At 42.0% G+C, this 15,947-nt stretch overlaps 2 protein-coding genes and 1 non-coding gene across 3 annotated transcripts; all 3 read right to left on the bottom strand.

Annotated features, from left to right (window-relative positions):
- Positions 1–125: 125 nt before the first annotated feature.
- TOMM20 (translocase of outer mitochondrial membrane 20) lies at positions 126–8,228 on the bottom strand. Its single transcript, XM_052806696.1, has 5 exons — positions 7,996–8,228; positions 2,897–2,943; positions 2,101–2,182; positions 1,673–1,815; positions 126–536 (listed from the first exon to the last, which is right to left on the bottom strand). Exons 1-5 carry the CDS (start codon positions 8,117–8,119, stop codon positions 492–494), a joined length of 441 nt encoding a protein of 146 aa, XP_052662656.1. The 5' UTR covers positions 8,120–8,228; the 3' UTR covers positions 126–491.
- On the bottom strand, positions 7,156–7,290 carry LOC128150582 (small nucleolar RNA SNORA14). Its single transcript, XR_008238108.1, has one exon. It is a non-coding gene; the product is annotated as a small nucleolar RNA SNORA14 (small nucleolar RNA).
- A 625-nt stretch (positions 8,229–8,853) lies between the features above and the next one.
- Positions 8,854–15,899, bottom strand: RBM34 (RNA binding motif protein 34). The gene is made up of 10 exons (XM_052806695.1): positions 15,616–15,899; positions 15,297–15,439; positions 14,000–14,219; positions 13,349–13,408; positions 12,721–12,764; positions 12,149–12,232; positions 11,874–11,937; positions 11,715–11,757; positions 9,963–10,081; positions 8,854–9,222 (listed from the first exon to the last, which is right to left on the bottom strand). The coding sequence occupies exons 1-10, from the start codon at positions 15,877–15,879 to the stop codon at positions 8,923–8,925; spliced, it is 1,341 nt and encodes a 446-aa protein (XP_052662655.1). The 5' UTR covers positions 15,880–15,899; the 3' UTR covers positions 8,854–8,922.
- Positions 15,900–15,947: the final 48 nt, after the last annotated feature.

Here is a 15,947-nt window from a genome sequence, read left to right as displayed (position 1 = left end):
AGTCATCTATTACCATTCCCCGCCGTAACGCTAAAAATAAATTTTAATGTTAAGTCATTTTTAGATCATTTGCTCTGACACCCAAATGTTCTGAAATTTAAAGTAGTACTATAGGGACACACAAGTGCAGATAAATCTTTATTGCCATAACTTTGTTTTTTCAAAAATGAGCATTGGGTTTTTAATAGGTCGTAGTTTTATGTCTTTATATGTACAACATTACAACTGCATATTTTAATAATAATGAAGTTAGTGATACTTTGATAACTCAACACAGTGTATTTATAAAATGAATTCTTATCAAAATACACTTTTCACTGGGATAATAAATAAAATCCTGCGAAACCCACCTACACAAAGTTAATTTTAACTCTGGTAGAACCCGATGTGGTACACAGTCCATTAACTACTATGTTTGCCCCTTTATCCCCCTAGTGATGCTCATCTTCTGGGGTAAGAAAACATTTTTTTCCCCCTGTTGTGGTGTGACCTCATTCAACATCATCTTCAGCCAAGCACTGTGCACTTACAATTCTCTGTAAGAAGGAGAAAAACTCATTCACAATTACATAAAATTGACAGTAGGCAACTGATTATCAAGCAATGTAATTTTACACTGAACATTAAGCAGTGTAATTACTGAGCAAACTGATTGTTAAAAACAGTAATCTATTTGACATAAGTTTTTGAAGTGAGTTCTGCAGAAATTACGTACTGTGCAACACCTAATAAAGCCGAAGTCAGATAAATAATATCCTATCAGCCTCAAGCTATTACCTCTGTGTGTGGTTTTGGCACTGTTCTCTAAGGAAACATTTTTGCTCCATTGTTTCCCCAAACGTTTACATCTTGTGTACCTGACACCTTTCAGTGTTTTTACTAACTATATCGACCTTAAACCGAAATGTAACCAGGCCTGAGCTGTAAACAGAGCTGACTGATGCACAGCACTGAGTCTCTGCTTTATGTGAGGTAACACCATTAGGCAGCACCCTTGCACTTCCAAGAACATAAAACATTTATTTCACAATAGACTCACCTGCTAGCATATTACCAACATTCCCTGCACAGTACTCAGGCTAAAAAGGGAGAGCATTTTATACACAGAGCTACGAACACTTTTATCATCAGGGAAACCCCCAATCTTCCAAAACTGTCATGTGTTCTGGTGCTAGTTAACAATTTGTGTTTATAGCTGGCCCAGAAGCAACAGGCTAGCAAAGGCAACAGATTAATTCTAATGGACTTTTATAGCACTTACAGACACTTGTAGATATATAATTAAAAAAAAAAAACAAACCACACCAAAAAAACCCCCTCAAGACCCAGTGCAAGACAGTTACTGCTTTTCTGATCCCCCAACTTGTATTTGGGAAACAGTGGATCCGGTTATAGTATCAGACCTGCGGTCAGACTTCTCTACTTTAGAAGAGCTTAGCATACCCTACGCATGAGAGAAGTTTTGTATTTCTGTTTCACCCTGTTTGCTATTAATGCTACATGGTGTTTTTCATATATACCTCTTAATGTTTCAGGTGAAAAAAAGCTTCTTTTAATCAAACCAAACATACAAAATACTTATTACAAAAAACAGTACTCAAGACCAATGTAGCGGATAAGAGAAATAGTTCAATTATTTTCAACCCAAAACAACAGGGAATGTTTCACATACCTGGCTTATTGTAGGGAGCTTAGTTAGAAGCATTTGAAACACTGGTGGTGGAAGAGTCTGCTGTAGAACTTGTAGTAGCTGCTGCGGCTGTCCACACACAGCAATGGCATTGGTCAAGTGATCAACACCTTTCTCATATTCACCTGTATGACAAATCATAATGTTTTGAAATCAACCTTCTTCCACACTGTAAAGTATTTACATAAAACATCCATCAACAGTGGATTAAATTCCTGAGACTCAGTCCACACTTTTCTTCCCTCCTCCCTTGCTGGATCTTCTGAACACAGGAGGTTAGAAACAAGTAAACAGATTTTCCCAGGTGAATTTGACTCCCCAGAAGATCTTAGTATATAAAAATCATCTTCTAGCAAAGGTAAAGAAAAATTATTTTACAACTTACCCTTCAAAAAAATTTATGCTATTACCTTGAGCTAGTAGTTCCTCGCCAAGCTGAATCTCCTCAAGAAAAAACTTCTGAACTGCTTCAGCATCTTTCAGATCAGGCAACTATAACACACAGAGTAAAACTGAAGTTGGCCCTTAAACATCAGTTAATAAACAAGTTAGCAGAAAACATTCTCAACTGAAATCAAACACGCACACAACCATACTATTACACTGAAACTGGCAAAAAAAATTAGAAGTGTCACCACTAAGTTAAATGTACATAGAATGTTTTTGAAAATCAGACTCAGGTCTCATATCATTGCATCACAAACCTGTAGAGACAGAGCCTGAAATACCTCTACTCAGTTTATTAAGTACACAATTTTGTAGCAAATATAAATTCTAAGGTGTGTTATGTTTATCACAACTATATTTCTTAAAATTGGTGAAGATAAATCTATTTTTTCTTCCAGGATCCATTGGTGATAAGGAAAGAGAAATCAAATACTTCTAGCGAAAAAATATCAGGTTCAGTTATAGCTGTATCCCATCAATGATTTTTAAGTCTGAAAAGTCCTTGCACATACTGTAAAGAGGAAAACACCATCAAATCACACAGTAAATGTTGTACTTTCTAGTACAAGGCCTCTATCTGACACAAAAAAGGAACAACCATTTCATATGGTTATTTGTGAGCAGTAAAAAAAATAAAGACTGCATATCTGCAGAAGTGTTTGTAATGCTGGAATCAAAACAGATCTTTAAACAAATCTTAGAAATAATACAAATGAAACATCTTTCAAAATAGCACTGCATTATTGAACGCTGTATTACCTTGGAAAGCCCTGCTCTCTCTTTGGCAAGCTTCTGTTTCTTCCTTCCTGTAAGGATAAAAACATCTTACATTTTTAATTTGCCTTCAGATTATAGTGAATAAATCAAAGTTATTTTCAAAATAAGACCCTGGGAATATATTCCAAATACTGAAAACTGAACACAAGACTGCAACCCACTCTCTGCAAGAGAGTATAATTCGGAGGCCTAATGAGGGCTGGCAGTAGCATACCAACTCAAAACGGCAATTCTCCTGCAGGCTATGGTAAACACCAACCGTGCAGGGCCTGCAGCAGAGCATACCTCATGCGCTACAGGCATGAAGAACGAAAGAGAATTAAGAGTAATAATACAGGATTTCTCTACAGGATTTCTAACAATGATTAGCCACAGAAGAACAGCCTACCAAGTCAAGGCTATCTAATTTTGAACTATAATGGTGCACCACCAACAGGAACTTTAGCAGCTCACAGTATGTAAGTGTACTTTCTCAGCTGCTTTATAGCAAAGACTTGGGAACTAGTTAAATGGGTGGCAGTACCTCATCATCCCACAGCAAGAGCAATACTAAAGCATACATTTCTGAAACCTGAGCAAAGCAAACAAACATTTACAGATTTAATTGCCCAACCTAAGGGCATAATGTTGCACTGTTCCAGCAAAACTAGTGCAATCAAGGTGACATACAGCTTGCTTTTAACACAATTAGGCAGGTATAAAGATATTTTATAGTAGCAGCTATTCATACAAGAAAGAATAATTATAGTAATACTAGTTATTTCCTTAGAATAATTGTTTTTGTAAGTCATCAGTTCATCAACTGAAATAGTTACACCAATGTAACTTTCAAAAACAGCCTATGGTTAAACAACTGTACTCTTACTATTTGTCCTCCGTGTCTGCTTGGTGAACATCTGTGTTGACAAAGAACAACTGTCACACAGTCCTGATTTTTCTTTTGAGACAATTTTACAAGTTTTAATGGCAACAAGTTAAAAATCTGCAGTTGTCCACATGATGAAGACATTCAGTAACACTGTTTCCTAGTAGTGATAATGTAACATGTGCAATCTACGGACAAGATCGAGTGTTCTTTATATAAAGGGAGTTCACATTCTAACTACACGGTTCACCCTTTTACTTTCTACGATACCTTAATAACCCTTAGCACCTGAATTTCTACAACTTATTGACCTGTGTACGTTATTTTACAGCATCATATACAGAAAAATGTGTCATATAGAACCGTAGCATACTATAATTTTATCATTATGGTTGTTTTCAATATTAAAGAAGAATTTATCTCTTCAAAGTTGGTGCCTTCAATTAGCTCACTCCAAGTTTTATGAAGCATTAATTTGCACAAAACTTTAAACTGCATTACTATGCAAACCAGTTTTGCTAATACATAAAACCTTAAAGATTAAATAAAAAACGGTAAAAAAAAAAGTAGTATCTGAAATGTTTCACTGTCAAAACAAGCCATGTAGCAACTGTAGTGCATTCAGTGAAAGCATCAATGAACAGTACAAAGAGTAATAGCTTAACATTTGTACATCGTTTTCAGGAGAAAATTGTGTTTTCTTGGTGTGACTATGACATCTTTTAAAATACTACAACACGTATCACTCACCAGGTTAAGCATTCAGAGATAAAGAGAAAAAGACATGCTGCTAACTCTAACTACTTAATAAAAGCTTTTGACCACTGATCACACCATATGAAATCGTGTACTTTAACCTAAAAATAGTAAAGGAATGTGAAGAATCACCAAGATTTTAAAACTGAACACTGATCTACAGAATCTTTCAAGTCCGATTACCATGTAATTTTTCTTCCTCTTCTTCATACATTTTTACAGATCTCTTTAAAAGTCTACTAGCTAAAACTAGTACAAAAACCAAATAGCTCTAAAGGAAATTTAGGAATTCTTCCCATACTGGTTGGCAACACTAGTTTTAAAATATCTTTGCAACCACAGCCAAAAGTTATATTTGTAATACGACAAGCAAAAAGCAATGGCTTTGCGGGGTGGGGTGGGGGAACCAACCAAAACCTAAAAAACAAACCCAAAAATGTTTTGTTTTCCCTCAGGAACCTCCAAGAAAATGAAAAACTTCCCTCCTTTCTAAAGACTTTATCACATATAAAAAAGGGGAAGGGCAATAATCTTTCATAGAAAGATTCTTAATTAACACAGAAATGCATGTGCATCCATCCAAAACAAAGCTGGACTGCGGCTCTCAAACCGCACGTGACTTGCAGGTCCTTCAGGCACAGCTCTTGTACGCGGGGAGTAAGTTTCAAACGTGAACCAAAGGATAACCTGGCATGCTGGCACAGGTTGCAAAAATCCCCAAGTTGCCCCAGCAGCTTCACAACCAGTCCCACAAAGGAGCAGAATGACCAAAAAGCCGATTGCATCTTCAGCTCCCATCCGTGAAGTCTGCCTTCTGCTCTCCTCTCACTCAGCTGTCCAGGCAGAAGGTGCTCTGAGGCAAAGTTCAGCATGGTCAAGAAATTCTGGCTGTCTCTGAATGAAGAGATCAGTGTCTATACTTGCAGACGCAACAGTTCTGGTTTATACATTCAAGAACATGAATAGTAAACACATCTAAAATCTTATCTTAAAATATAGCTGTGGAAGCTAAGCAGCTCCAGATATTTACAGCTTTGCTACCTTTTGGTCCCGAGATTAAATATGGACATGACCCCTAACTAACAACACGAAAAGCTAAAAAAAACCCCCACAAAACCTGCTAAATAAATAAGACCAGGGCATCTGGAATACCAAAGTCCAGCAGTTCTTCGAGCCTCCCAGGAAATGACAATTTTTTTTTTCCTGAAACCTGAATCTGGCCACCTCATTTTTATGATGGGCCTTTGCAAGGTAAATTGGTCCTAACACAGCCCAAAGAGATGTACAATGTAACGGGGACAGCAAAAAAACTCAACCAGGTTCTTCATTTGCCAGCATGTGCTTGACCAAGTATGACAGGCAATCCACTGACATGTTGGATCTCCCGTCCTTCCCAAATTTTGGTGACATTGCAACATAGAGGCTGAAAAACAACCTTATCCTAAGAACGTCAGGGGAAAAGATCTGCTGTGAAGGTGGTTTCTACAAGTTTTTCATCAAATACCCCTACTATTACCTGACTAACAGTATATCTTCATCTAAAGATCTGCAACTGGCTGCTGCATTGGACCTTTTTTTGGTCAAATATTTTACAGCCCAAGCCTTACTATCCAACAGTAGAAACACCATAATAATCAGATCACTGGCACTACTACAGAAGCATCTGTACTAAAGAATCGGTTACAGTACTAAAAAATAAAAATTAAAACAAATTCCTTAGTATTATCTAAAGCCTTGCAACTAAAAGCAGCCCAGCATGTCACGTCCAAGGATCGCAAGTCATACGGTGATGTCCTCCAAATGACAACAGCCATCTCCTATCAAACCACAATGGATTTTTTCCACTTTAAGGAAAGCCTTAATTCTTAATCAGAGCAAGTCTAAGGTTTATTCAGAACATTACTGGACAGAAACTCAAATCATGAAAGCAATGGGATGCAAAAATAATTTTCAGTGCTTCTGCAAAAATGTTATGTAATCCACTATTTTCTCTACTACATATTTAACATCATAAAAAGAACACGGCTGATTATACTGCCAAAAATCAAGTTTGCTTGTGCAAGACAAGCACATACCAGTTTCCTATACTAAAAATTCCCAATGAATGACTTTCACTGCAGGGCAAAAAGTACTTGGAAGACACACACAAGAAGTACGCGTCTGAGATCCTACATACGTGAGCAAGGGCCTGAAGATGAAGTATTCGAAAGATGTAATTTGCTGTGGAAGAGCTTACAGAAAGTGGAATTAATACGCTGTTAAGCGTCGACACTGGTCACTCAACAAATTCAATCCATTACAACAGAATCAAAGCGTTTAAGTCACTTTTAAATGTTATCAGGTAAATATTCATTTTTAGCCCATCTAGTTATTGACTCTTCCGTCCGTGAAGCTGCTGATCACGTTACGTTTACTTGCTGGGAAAGTTTACCTTAATGGTAACTTCTTATCTTCGGATTAGTTATCAAAGGCATACTATACATATTCCCATGATGGAAGCAACCCAGCACAAGTATCAGCTGATCTCTCATGATTCATTTGAGTACCTTGGAGGAATTTGTGTACTGATGCTTACAGCTGCACTTAAAAACCTTCGCTAATTACTAAAACTTATTTAAATAAATGTTGAAGATGTGAAATAATGAAGAGCCACAGGAGAAGAGCTCCACATTTTGGATTAATCAACAGTTTTCTCTGGCATTCGTGCTTATCCTGGAAGCTAATAACAGAGCTGCCAGGAGGGTTAAGAATGCAGCAGATGGAAAACCTGAAGGCTGACAGGGGCTCTTGCCTCACCACGGCAACAACTCCAGTGTAAGAGATCATCGCATCGTTTTACCCGGTCGGTCGTCTTCCAAGAGCAAAAAAATAAACGTCACCACGCACATGCAGCGGTGAGAACAGCACGGCTGAGCGTGTGGGATAAGAAGATTTCAATACAAAAAAAAAAAAAAAAAAAAAGAGGTGAACTGTTTCCAAGCCCAGCTTCTGGCGCAGAACCCACAAGTTACCCAATAACTACAGAAATGGCAGAAAACAGGCTTCGACGAGGAGACCCGTCCCCTGGTTCAGGTGACGGGACGCCGGGGGGCAACAACCAGCGGGGGCTCGGGGCCCGACTCCCGCGACCGCCCCTGGGCGAAGGCCGCCCGCCGGCCCCCGGCCCTGCCGCAGCCTCCCGCTCCCCTCTGCCGTCCTTCCCGCCCGGTAACGGCGGCACGGCGGGCTGAAGCGGAGGCAGAAGGCCGCTCCCCGACGGGGCTGGGGGCGGGGGACCGGGACGGGACACGGGGACGGTGACAGAGCGGGGAAGGCGGCGGCGGCCGGCCCCGGAGCAGGAGGGCGCTGCGGAGGCGCCACGTGCCGCCCCCCCCCGGTGAGGGGGAGGGGAGGCGGCGGCCGTTGGAAGGCGGGGGCGCGCGCGGGAGCCGGCGGCGGCGGCGGCCGCCCGGACACTCACGCTCCCGCAGCCGGTTCTTGAAATTCGGGTCGCTCCGTCTCTTGCGGTCGAAGTAGATGCAGTAACCGATGAAAAGGGCCCCGCAAAGGCCCGCCGCGATGGCGCTGGTCTTGCCCACCATCATGGTGCCCGGCGCCGAGGGGAAGCTCCCGCCGCCCCCTCCCGCCCTCCCGCCGCACGGCCGGCGCCGAGCTCCGCAGGCACCTTGGGGCGAGCGGGCGGCCAGAAAGGACCCCGCTCGGCTTCCGCTGACGTCATCAGCCAGCGGCGGCAGAGGGCGCCTCTCCTAGTGCCTGCGGGGAGGCCGGCCGCCGCCGCGGCGCATGCGCGGGCGGGACCGCTGCCTTACTTCAGCCCTCGGGTTCTGCTGGGGGGGGGGCGCGCCCCGAAAAGGGGCGTCGTGGGGCTACGACACGACACGACACACGTACCCCCCCAAGGAGCGCGGTGGGGGCCAAACCACCCGCTCCGCCGCCGGCCGGGAGAGACCCGCCTGCTGCGAGGTGGGGACAGGCCGGCCTCAGCCCTCAGGCCCGAAAGACCAAATTAAAAAAGAAGAAAAACAGAACACCGCAAAAACGAACCAAAAAAGCACCTAGGTAACGGTTTGCGTCTCGCCACAGACTCGGTCTGCGCACCAGCCACCTTTTCGGTAGTCGTTTTGAGTAATTCCACACGACTCCAGAAGGAAGACTTGGGGTGACCCCCGCAGCAGCAGGACCTCGGCGGGAGAGGGATCCCTGGGACTGGGCCGTAACGGGACATCACCACGACCGGGCTACGGCCACAATACTCCTCCCGCTGCCTTCCAGGAGAAGCCAGAAACCCCAGAGCGAATACTAAGAACGACTACAGCTGTATTAGCAAACAGGATTTATGACAGAACGCTCTTGTATACATCGATCTTTATAACAATACTGAACGCTTTTATACATTTGATTTTTTATCAGAAAATTGTTTGTTCTTCCCAGCTTTATTCCTAGGAAGAGTTCTTAGTCTTTTCGGTTTAGTGCTCTTCTTTAACGGGACTGCTTTTTCACCAACAAATGAATCATTAGAGCACCTCCTGTTTTTTAATGTTTTATCGACTCTGTCCTTAGGAGCACGAGACTGATCTGCACTTTTCTGTGGTGCTTTCCACTTCTCTCCACAGCGCTTCACTCGTATCTTTCTTCCCATCAGAACAGTCTCGTTGAGTTTCAGAGCAAGATGTACAGCATCCGTATTCTACAAGAACAGACATTCCGTTTAAAAGCAGCGTCACTTCCAATCAACTGCTTTCAAATAAACAGTCGCCTTTAATTGTTGTAAGCAAGATTTTACAAAAAAGAGCGTGCAAACTGCTCTATTTATCAAGTGATACAACTGCTCTGCTCTCCTCAGAAACACCAGCACACCCATGTAGCCCATGCACCGAGGCACAGATACTTGAAAATGGGCTACAAAACAGCTTATGTGAGACGTTAAAGACAGAGGCAGAGAGGTGAAGGAGAAACTGGGGACAAAAAGGTATTGGGCTGCAGGAAATAAACTAAGGAAGACGAGGCTGGGAGACTGGCATGAGAAAGCAAGCTGTACTGAAACCCAGAGAGCAGCAGTAAGCAAACTGGCTGCAGGGAATAATTCCACTCATATTTTGACACATAAGAAATGGGAGAACATTGTAGTTATTCCAAGCGAACTCATCTGTCCTTCCTTTAAGCCTTTCCCTTAAAGTTCATTTCTTTCACCCCAACATTTCACAACTTTTCTTTGTACACAACCTAAAATAGCTTGCTTTGTATCTGCTTCCACAGAACTGGTCTTCCAAGCTGCTTTTAGCACACACAACAATGCTACCATTTAATGTCATATGCAAATCCCCAAAAGTGACTAAAAAAAAAAAAAATTTAAAAGGCTATAAAGGCAAATCCCTATTCAGATTTTGAAGAATTCCCAGTGTCCTGAAGCACGCCATTCATACGTACCTCAAAGAGAACGTAGCCAAAGCCTTTACCCAAGCTGGTCTTTCTGTCTCTCACAATTCGCACTGCTACTACACCTCCGCAGACAGAAAAGTGTTCTCGCACAGCATCGTCACTGATGTCTGCAGGCAAGCACAAAGAAACAGATGCCTCTTCAGTCACGACACACAGCTTTAGAAGCCTGGCCCAAATCCAAGTATTTTATATCTACCAGTTCAGGTACACAAACATATATATTTAAAAATATACATTAATACATAAATATGTATAGGTACACAAATATCAGTGGTTCAGAAAAATTCCAGCCAGTTAACAATGCAGACTTTATAAAGGGCTATTTACTTCGACAGTTACTGATTCACTAACTTTGAAGAACACAACATAAATCACAAAGAACAAAGGCAAAGACCAAAATAAGTTTTTGAAGTAATTTCATTTGTGCTTTGAACATAGTGGACATTAAGGTTCGTGCTACATTTTTGTAGCTCCTCCTTATGCCAGAATCTCTTTCTAAGAATTAATGCTGACGGTAATGAGCTTGACCAGGCAGTTCTTGGGGTCCAACGCTCATTGACTGAGCCGTGAATTTTAGCTGAATGGGGGAGAAGGGGTTTACAGTTTCCAGCCACAGTTGCTATATGATTATTTTGATAATGGCCACATCTGTGAGGCTTTCTCAGTCTCAGGCCTTTGTGAACAGACAAGTGTGATGTACCAATACAAAAATACAAGTTATTCTCTTTTCTGTATAGGTACGCTTCATAATACAGTAAATCCCTTTACACTGATATAATCGTATCTCTGCTAAGGGGAGGGGCTGAATTTAATAGTACAGGTTTAATTACAGCAATAGGACTTAGATGTGCTGAGAAAGGTTTGAGCTGCTGACAACATTTTCAGAGCACTGCAAACATCCAGACTGTTTTTTCTGCAGGACTCACAAAGGAACATACAGTACTGACACAAGCTCTACACAACAGGCACCACAATCAGGTTTATCACCTATCCAGATTATCAGGCAGGTCAAGTTTTAGGCTGAAGTCTAAAGCCTGTTTGTTTCAGCGTTACCGTCAGCAGTACATGATACTGGCTCTGCGTCAGGCCGTAGGCACAGGGCATGCCTTCAGCCTGTATACTCAGGCATCCACACCACCCCCAAGTAAGATGCTCGTCCCAAGCATCCCAACTCCATTAATACCCTCATACGGACCACACCAGATGGCGATCCCTTCATCTACTCTCCAGTCTACTCAGAAGCTGCTGAATATTCATCAAGCACTGACCTCAACTATACAGTAAGCACCTCCACATGGGTAACAACCGATTGCCAATAGCTGCCTGGAGAGAGTCACTCACTCTGTGGCTCACAGACAGCATCAAAATGAGAAGCCATCACTGTGTTATCACTTGGAAGTTGTTCACAAACAGGCACCAGTACACATTTAACAGTTCAGAAAGTTATGGCCTATGCAGTTTAGTCATATTTATTTAAAAAACGTCAAGCGACAACAAGAACTGAAAGTGCTTGCAGTTCTAGCTACAATAAAGAAAACGACCTGCAGAACTTGACAGAAATTTACAACCCCCTTAGGTGTTTCAGTTAAAAAATAAAACTGCTGTTTAAAAAGTTAATTTCAGCAAGATATTTAGCTACCTAAACGTGCTACCCTAAATATCAATAAATAAAAAAACCCTAACGTCATCATATTCCATAAATGTTAAGTAATGATGCATAACAATCCATTTCAGACTTACCATATGAGAGATTTCCCAAGAAAACGGATCGTTTATTGTCATGCTAAAGAAAACAAGAGGTACAAGACAGTAAGTTATTTGTTACAGAACCCCCCCCCCCCCCCCCCCAAAAAAAAAAAACCCCAGAAAACAGGTTTTCTAGTCACGCATCTTACTTACCGAATTGGTTTTTGATGCAATGTCAACTCTGATGTGAAATCCACTAGCAATTTCTGTTCCATTTCTTTTGTAGCCAAAAGCAAAAAGTTTTAAAAATGAAATGGGTAAGCGTTAGTTAGTTTACAATGTCACTGCATAGCACTATTCCAAAAGCAAATTTACTTTAAGTTTGAAAAAACATTTTCTTCTGATTCAAGCAAAAGAGAGGAAGTAGTTTAAATTTATCTGTAAATCTACCCCTTCAACACGGAATGAGGAACAAAACTGAGACTTACTCATTTAGAGCCTTAATGGCATCACATTCTTCCTTAAATACAACATAAGCATTAACGAACTTCGCATTAGGGTGCACCTTATGCCTAGAACATGAAAAAGACACATATTGTTTAAATAATTCTGATGGTGTGCAGTGCACAAGCACTTCTTGTTAAGACACATTTATGCCTCCTCTGGTTTTGTGCACAGTAACAACTTCCTTTCTCTTAAAGGTCAAGCCAGCCCCTGACATCCAAGGGAGTCTCACTGTACTTCTTATACAGCCTGTATCTGCACCCTGATCAAGCCTCCTCAGCTCATAAATATATCCAAAGAAGTTAAAGACCATTAGCATCTTCCTCCTTCCTAAAATAGAAGAAATGCAACCTAAGATAACTAGTACTGGTACTAGTATACCAGGCACATAATTCTTTTTCGCTTGTCAAGAAAACTTACATATACATGAAGGTAATTACAAAAGTCAAAGAAACACAAAACAAAAAAAATTAATATACCCAAACATGTAACAATCAACACTTAAAAATTATTTTTGCCTTGAAAAATAAAGATGAAATTCACAAGAGGAACCTACTTTATTGCTGCTAACTTTTTGGATAAGGTATCTTCTGCTGGAACCTTTAAGATAAAAAGAGCTTTAGTTAAGCAGGCCTAGTGTCAATTTATCTCAAATATTTGTTCTTGAAGACAAAGAGGAATTTAAACAGGTACCATTCCCACCCAAAGCAATGTAGCCAGTACAGTGAGCAAATGAAGGAAGTGGCTATTCCTAGAGATGGTCTAGAAAGACCTCAGAATGAGATAGTTTGCTTTGACTTCATCTGTTACCTTTCTTGAGTTCCCAGACTGTTACCTTCAACTATTTTACAGAGTATGCTGATTTACAATCAACAGGTCTTTGCTACTATAATTTAAAAAGAGGTAAGTAATACCTTAGCTAAACGAGCAATAATAAAGGCATTCTTCTTCCAGAGAAAATACAGCTCTCATACTATCAACTGCTGCTACAGGAAGAGTAAAACGTGATGAAAGGAAAGATGCATCTGCAGTGCCTCTGTGGCAAGATCTCCAAGGCTTCTTCTAATGGCAAAAAATACACACCCAAACCCGCTTCTGAACTAATGAAGATACAAGCCTTATGAATACTACCCTTTAAGATCAAAAAATAATTTTGTCATATAGCATTAGAGGAAATAACGTACCAAAGACCGGAATCGAATGGATTTTATTTGTCCATACTCTTTAAAAAGAGACTTCAGTGCCTAAACAGAAAATATTACAAATATTCAATACATTTTTGCATCCTGGTAGTAAGAATTATTGTTGAATATTTATTAGTAAGATTGTTTTTACGCTATTTTCATTCTACTTACACAAGGTCCGTTAAAGGGCTACTAAAAATACGCAAGTAATTTGTAACTGTTTCTATGTTTCTTGCGGCAGCTTCTTATTCTACAGATTGCCAAAACTGAATTTGTACCCCTTACTATGGGAGAAAGTATAAATCTAACATATTTTATGCAACAATCTGAAGTATTATTTGCATTCGAAATCAGAAGCAGACTAACTTTGTAATTGTAGTTCTCATTTATTAAGTCATTTTTCACTGATAAAGAAACTAACCAATTCTACCAAAGAAAGAGCAACTGCATCCACTGCTGTAAAAAGCCTAACTGCGCTAAAACAAAAGAGATTGCCTCTAAGGTTTTCCGGTAACAAGCATTATCTCCTACTTTCCCAAAAAGCCATTTTAGTCACAACTATGTATGACTTCTCAGCTATAAACATCCCCTCAAACTACAGACTGTTGTAATTCTTTTCATTCCTTTAGCTGACAGAATCCAGTCACATACCTGCACAGTACAGTTGACAGGCAAGTTTCCAACAAACACTGTTCTTCTGTTCACCATTTCATCAGTCACCTTTTTTTCCTTTTGTTGTTTCACAGTAGTGCCTGTATCTGAATTAACAACGCTTTTGGTGATGGCATGAGAAGCCCTTTTTTTTTGTTTTGCTTTGTTTTGAAGCAGCTTTTGCTCCTCGTCTTCATCCGCCTGCTCCAAAGCGCTCTCTCTTGTCAGAAAAAGATAAGCAAATTATGGTTGACAGGGAAAAAAACAGAGTTTTTGAGGTCAAAGAATTGAAGCCTCCAAGATAAATATCTAACTTACATTTTAAATTATGTTCAACATAAAGTTTCAAATGTTATTTTGCTTATTATGCATTAAACAAACATATCTGACCATTCCGTAACACAGACTTGCTGTCCCCAGGACATTGCATTTGCTATTTAGTAGTGCTAATAAACAAAGAATTCAGAATTAAATAATTTGATAGCCTCTAAAATTGAAAGGAAAGAAAAAAAACCCCACAAAATCTTTGCACGCTAGAACTAAGGGGAGATTTAGTTCTTCCCAGTATCCAGGACACTCAGGACAAACAATCCTTTGGGATCCATCCGTGCACAAATAAATCTCTACCTATCCAAACCTGCCATAACAGGATGCACAACAAGCAGATCTGAAGAAGCCTCTGGAAGGCCACCGACACCAGAACAGCAAACAAGTTTCACCACACAGTGCCAGAGGGAGGACAAGGCGTTAGCCTTGGGCTACGCTCAAACAAACTTCACTGTACAGAGACTAGCTTCCCGCCTGCGCTGACAGCGCGCGCGCCTCAGTTGAACCCCGAGCATTTGCGAGAACGGACAGTGCAACCGAGCAGTTCTGTGTCACGGCGGAGGGCAAGCGTGATACTGACATCTAACTCTGCCCGGTACCTTGCTGCTGCTGAAACCGCCTCTGCTCCTTCCACGGCAGGTCTGCCGGGTAAAGCCAACTGTGGTTAGAAAGCATCACTCCGCGCCAGAGAGAACTTTTTGCCTCTATCTACAACCTCCAGGCCTGCTAGCTCTCTAACAGGGGATTTGCACTTCACAGACCTAAAACTTCAAGAAGTTGGAAGTATTTACTACCTTCTGGAGAAAACTGCAGGAAACTTTCACAATGTTCTTAAAAATAATCTCCTTAAATGCGAGGTTCACGACAAATAGTAGAATAGAACTTTATTGTTTCACTAAGCTCGTAATCTTATGATTAATCTAGATGTTGGTTTTTTGAATCTTACTATAAAAAGGTGTCACCTACTCACCTGCTTGCCAATTTTTTCTCTGCCTTTGAAAGCTCCTTTTTTCTGGCTTTCTTTGCTTTTATAGGGGGTTCTCGTGTGACAGATGAGTTCTGGTCTTCCGACACTTCCTCCGCTTCTTCCGTACGCCTTCTTTTCTTATTTTCCTTTAAAAAAAAAAAAAACCAAACACAAATTAACTTGAAAAACAAAACTCCAGACCTGCCCGCTCACCGGTGCGCCCACCCCGCTGCCCCCCCGCCCCCGGCGTTTCCAGCCCTGAGGGGATCACACCCGGCGACAGCACAACCCACCCCCCCCCCCGCCCAGCCCCGCCGCTCACCCCCGTCACGGCCACCAGCACCGGCGGGGCGGCGGCGCTGAAGAGGCGGGCGAGCGGCGCGGGGGGGGCGGCGGCGGCGGCGGCGGCCCTCCCCGCGCAGAGGCTGTCGGCCACCTGCCCCACCACGTACTCCTCCGCCTGCGCCCCCCGCCGGACCCCGCCTCGCCCCCGCGGGCGGGGAGGACGGGGGGGGGCTTCATCGCGCGCCCTTCCCGCCGCCGCCGGTGCGTCCTGCGGCTCCGCGCCCCGCCGGCGGGCGCCCATCCCCGATCGCCGAGTGAGGGGGGGGGGGGGGAACGGGCTCGCGGCGCGTCACTTCCGGCGCGCGGGAC

This window comes from Harpia harpyja, chromosome 13, assembly GCF_026419915.1.
Source record: "Harpia harpyja isolate bHarHar1 chromosome 13, bHarHar1 primary haplotype, whole genome shotgun sequence".
Classification (NCBI taxonomy): Eukaryota; Metazoa; Chordata; class Aves; order Accipitriformes; family Accipitridae; genus Harpia; species Harpia harpyja.
The sequence above is the reverse complement of the archived record's forward strand: the minus strand, read 5'-3'. Positions and strand labels throughout refer to the sequence as shown.

Coding starts and splice junctions, on each gene's coding strand:
- TOMM20 (XM_052806696.1), bottom strand. CDS start 8,119: ATGATGGTGGGCAAGACCAGCGCCATCGCGGCGGGCCTTTGCGGGGCC. Junction 1,816..2,100: donor CGAGGAACTACTAGCTCAAG/GTAATAGCATAA, acceptor TTTGTCATACAG/GTGAATATGAGAAAGGTGTT. Junction 537..1,672: donor AGCTCCCTACAATAAGCCAG/GTATGTGAAACA, acceptor TCCTTCTTACAG/AGAATTGTAAGTGCACAGTG.
- RBM34 (XM_052806695.1), bottom strand. CDS start 15,879: ATGGGCGCCCGCCGGCGGGGCGCGGAGCCGCAGGACGCACCGGCGGCG. Junction 13,409..13,999: donor CTGTCAACTGTACTGTGCAG/GTATGTGACTGG, acceptor TTTTCTGTTTAG/GCACTGAAGTCTCTTTTTAA. Junction 9,223..9,962: donor TTGGCTACGTTCTCTTTGAG/GTACGTATGAAT, acceptor CTGTTCTTGTAG/AATACGGATGCTGTACATCT.